Source organism: Talpa europaea, assembly GCF_964194135.1.
Source record: "Talpa europaea genome assembly, chromosome: 2".
Taxonomy (NCBI): domain Eukaryota; kingdom Metazoa; phylum Chordata; class Mammalia; order Eulipotyphla; family Talpidae; genus Talpa; species Talpa europaea.
The window spans coordinates 134,905,053-134,908,576 of NC_140068.1; the positions used below are offsets into that span (position 1 = coordinate 134,905,053).

The window sequence follows — 3,524 nt, forward strand, 5'->3', positions numbered from 1 at the left end:
TTCATTTTCCTGGTCCCTTATTTAAGTTTTCTAGATTCCTGCTATGAGTGAGACCATCTGGCATTTTTCTTTTTCTTTCTGAGAGGTCTTATAGTTTTTGGATTTGTCAAAATTTTGCTGTTGCACTCATCTTAATTTTAATATTTATTTATTTTCTTATATTATTGTTAATTTTTGAACAGTGCTTTAGTCCCCCCTCATGTGTAGTCTCCATACACAGAGCACCTGTGATTCATTCCATTTCAAATGTTTCCCATCTTGATTTGCAGCAAACATCACTGGTAAATTAAGCAGGACTATGGCTAATTTCACTATGAGTGGGTTTCTTCTGATGGGATTTTCTGTCAAGCCTGAGCAGGAAATCACACTTGCTTCTCTGTTCTTAGTCTTATATGTGGTGGCGTTAACTGGCAATATCCTCATTATCACCGCAACTTCCATGGACAGTAGCCTCCACTCACCCATGTATTTCTTCCTGAAACATCTCTCCTTCCTGGATCTGTGCTACATTTCTGTGACTGTGCCAAGGTCCATTTACAACTCGTTCATGCATAGTGGCTATATTTCCCTCGGGGAATGCGTAGTGCAGAGTTTTGCTGTCATTCTCTGTATTTCTGCTGAAATGCCCATGCTCACAGTGATGTCTTATGACCGCTACGTGGCCATATGCCTTCCACTGCATTATGAAATCATCATGGATGACAGCAAATGTGTCCATGGAGTCCTAGGAGTCTGGATCAGTGGGGTTATTTCTGCATCCATGCACATGGCTGCCACTTTTTCCATGCACTTCTGTGGTTACCAGATTCACCAGTTCTTCTGTGACATCCCCCAGATCCTGAAACTCTCTTGCTCTAATGAGTATAACAGTGATATTGGAGTCACTGGCTTCGTGGCTCTTATGACCTTTCTTTGTGTCACCTGTATTGGACTGTCCTACATCCAGATATTCTCTAGTGTGCTGAGGATGCCATCTGCTGAGGGCAGAGCTCAGGCCTTTTCCACTTGCCTTCCTCATCTTGTCGTGATCATATTATTTGTTTCAACAGCTTCCTTTGAGTTTTTCAAGCCACCTTCTGACTCTCCAAGTGCATTGGACATTTTTCTCACTATTATGTACACAGTTGTGCCCCCAACACTCAATCCAATGATCTATAGCCTAAGAAATAAAGCCATAAAGGTTGCTCTACGAAAGGTATTCCAAAGAAGAAAAGCTGGCCTCTTTTGTTGAATGCAGATTTTATTTTTTGGTTATGCAACACTCTTGGGTTTGAATACAGTTTTGTGTATGGGGTGATACCCTGGTGTAATGAAATTCTTTTGCATGTGGTTGTTCAGTTTTACCAACACCACTTATGGAAGACAATTTGGTATTTTCTTTTAATGTCTTGGCTCTTTGTCTGGTGCTATAAGTGTGCACATATTTATGAGCTCTTTATGCTGCTCCTTGGATTCATGTGCCTGTTGTTATTGTAGCATCATATTATTTGCATTCAGGGAGGTGGTGCCTCCATTTTTACTCTTCCTTCTTAGTATTGCCTTGGATGCTGTGGTTCTGTACAAATTTTGTTTGTTCAATTTCTGTGAAAAATGCCTTAAATTTTTGATAGGAATTACATTGAATATGTGCATAACTTTAGGTAAGATGACCATGTAAACCATGTTAAAATGCTTGAATTCAGAAACCTTGGGGAGCTTTCTGTCTGTTGGGATAGGCAACATCAGGATATAGTGTATTCAAGAATGGAAGACAGAGAGAAAAGAAGGGAACACATTTATAAACTATAGAGGAAAATTTCATATACCTGGGAAGGGAAGTAAATATATCAGTTCATAAAGCTTAAGGAACACCTGATTAACTAAATGTAATGAGAACTACATTAAGTACATATTCATGAAAGTATCAAGAGTTCAGGACTAGGAAACAATAATAAGATTGACTAGGCAAAAGGGTTGGTGGCTTATAATGAAAATCCCATCAGGTTAACATAACATATTCTCAAAAGAATGAATTGCAGTAATTTCCAACAAAATGGAGGGATTTTGAAAAAAAATACACACAGTAATACCAATCAGAAATAAAAAACAGATATTGGATATTCATATAAGAGATAATTGCACAAAATAAAACTCTTTAAAAATTCCTGGACATCAACAAATACCTTGAGGGGTCTGAGGTTAAAGAGAGAGTGGGGAGGGGAAAGGCCAAGGGACACAAAAGTTGGTGGTGGGGAAAGATGGAAAGGAAAAAAGTTCTGTGCACTAACCTTGGAACTGCTCTGTAATTTTGAGATTTCTTTTTTCAAATAAACAAATAGTTGTGTAGGACACAAGTTATAATTGTGTTTTGATTGCATTCCTCAACACATGCTTGTTTTACTCAGGTTTTGACATTAGAAACCATTAATATAAGTGGATATTTCTTCTTTACTCCTTTAACTGCATCAAGAAGCAGTTCTATAAAAATAAAGGTATATAGGGCCTCCCCGGTGGCGCAGCGGTTGAGCGCTGGGTTGCGAAGCTGCCTGCGGCCTCTGCGGCGCCGGTTCGATCCCCGGCTGCTCCCCGGCCACCGGAGGAGGGTCCCACATGGCGTGCAGACCTCTCCTGCCGCCCGCTGCTCCCCTCAGCAGTGTACTTCGGTCCTTCTGCCTGCTCTGCTCCCCGCTCTGGCTCTGGTGAATTCTCTCACCCTCCCGCGCTTCTGACTGTACCCAGTGCGTGTATAAACAAAAACAAACAAACAAATAAATAAATAAATAAAATGCCTCTATAAAAAAAAAAAATTCTAAAAAAAAAAAAAAAAGGTATATAATGTGTTTCCAGCTTTAGAACACATGGAAAAGCAATATCTTTGCTAATGATAGCTCTCAGAGGATGAGTGGAAACGGAGTATATGAGGCTAGGGAAATAACGGGAAATTGAATCAACAGGAACAAAGTAAAATAACATAAATGACAAGTAAGATGACTATAACAAAAGCTATACATGCTGCATTCTCTCCTTTCATTTTTCAGTTCATCAAAAGATACATCATTATGTAAATTGACAATGTATAATAATATATTGCTGAAGTTTCAGTATTGATTGAACACACACAGATGTATCACAAATGAAGTTAGCGTAAATGTGAAATTGTCTTTGTGTTAAGAAACATAAATGTTTATATGGTAAACCCATCATCAGTCTTTGATAATGTCACATAATTAGAAATACATACTTGGTTTTTGTCCTCTGTTCCTGTCTCAGCTTGCTCAAATCCATGTCATTACCTGAGTGATAGAAGGTGAAAAGCATCTTGTTCTTCAGATGTCCTTTTCAACACATCACACTTTACACTGATAATATGACTCATTATGTTGATAATATCACTCAATGTGGGCACTTATGTAAATTCAAGATGGTGGTTGTATGCCAGAGGACAACCAAGTGATTAGAATGTGAATCATTCATTCCTACCTCTGACCTCTGAAGAGGAGAAGGAAATTGAAGGTGAGCTAATTGCCAATAACCAATAGTTTAAA

At 38.7% G+C, this 3,524-nt stretch overlaps 1 protein-coding gene across 1 annotated transcript; it reads left to right on the top strand.

The window, feature by feature from the left end:
* Window positions 1-298: 298 nt before the first annotated feature.
* LOC311167485 (olfactory receptor 14J1-like) lies at window positions 299-1,231 on the top strand (the record flags this gene model as incomplete). The annotated part of the gene is made up of 1 exon (XM_084228505.1): window positions 299-1,231. One exon carries the CDS (start codon window positions 299-301, stop codon window positions 1,229-1,231), a length of 933 nt encoding a protein of 310 aa, XP_084084631.1.
* Window positions 1,232-3,524: the final 2,293 nt, after the last annotated feature.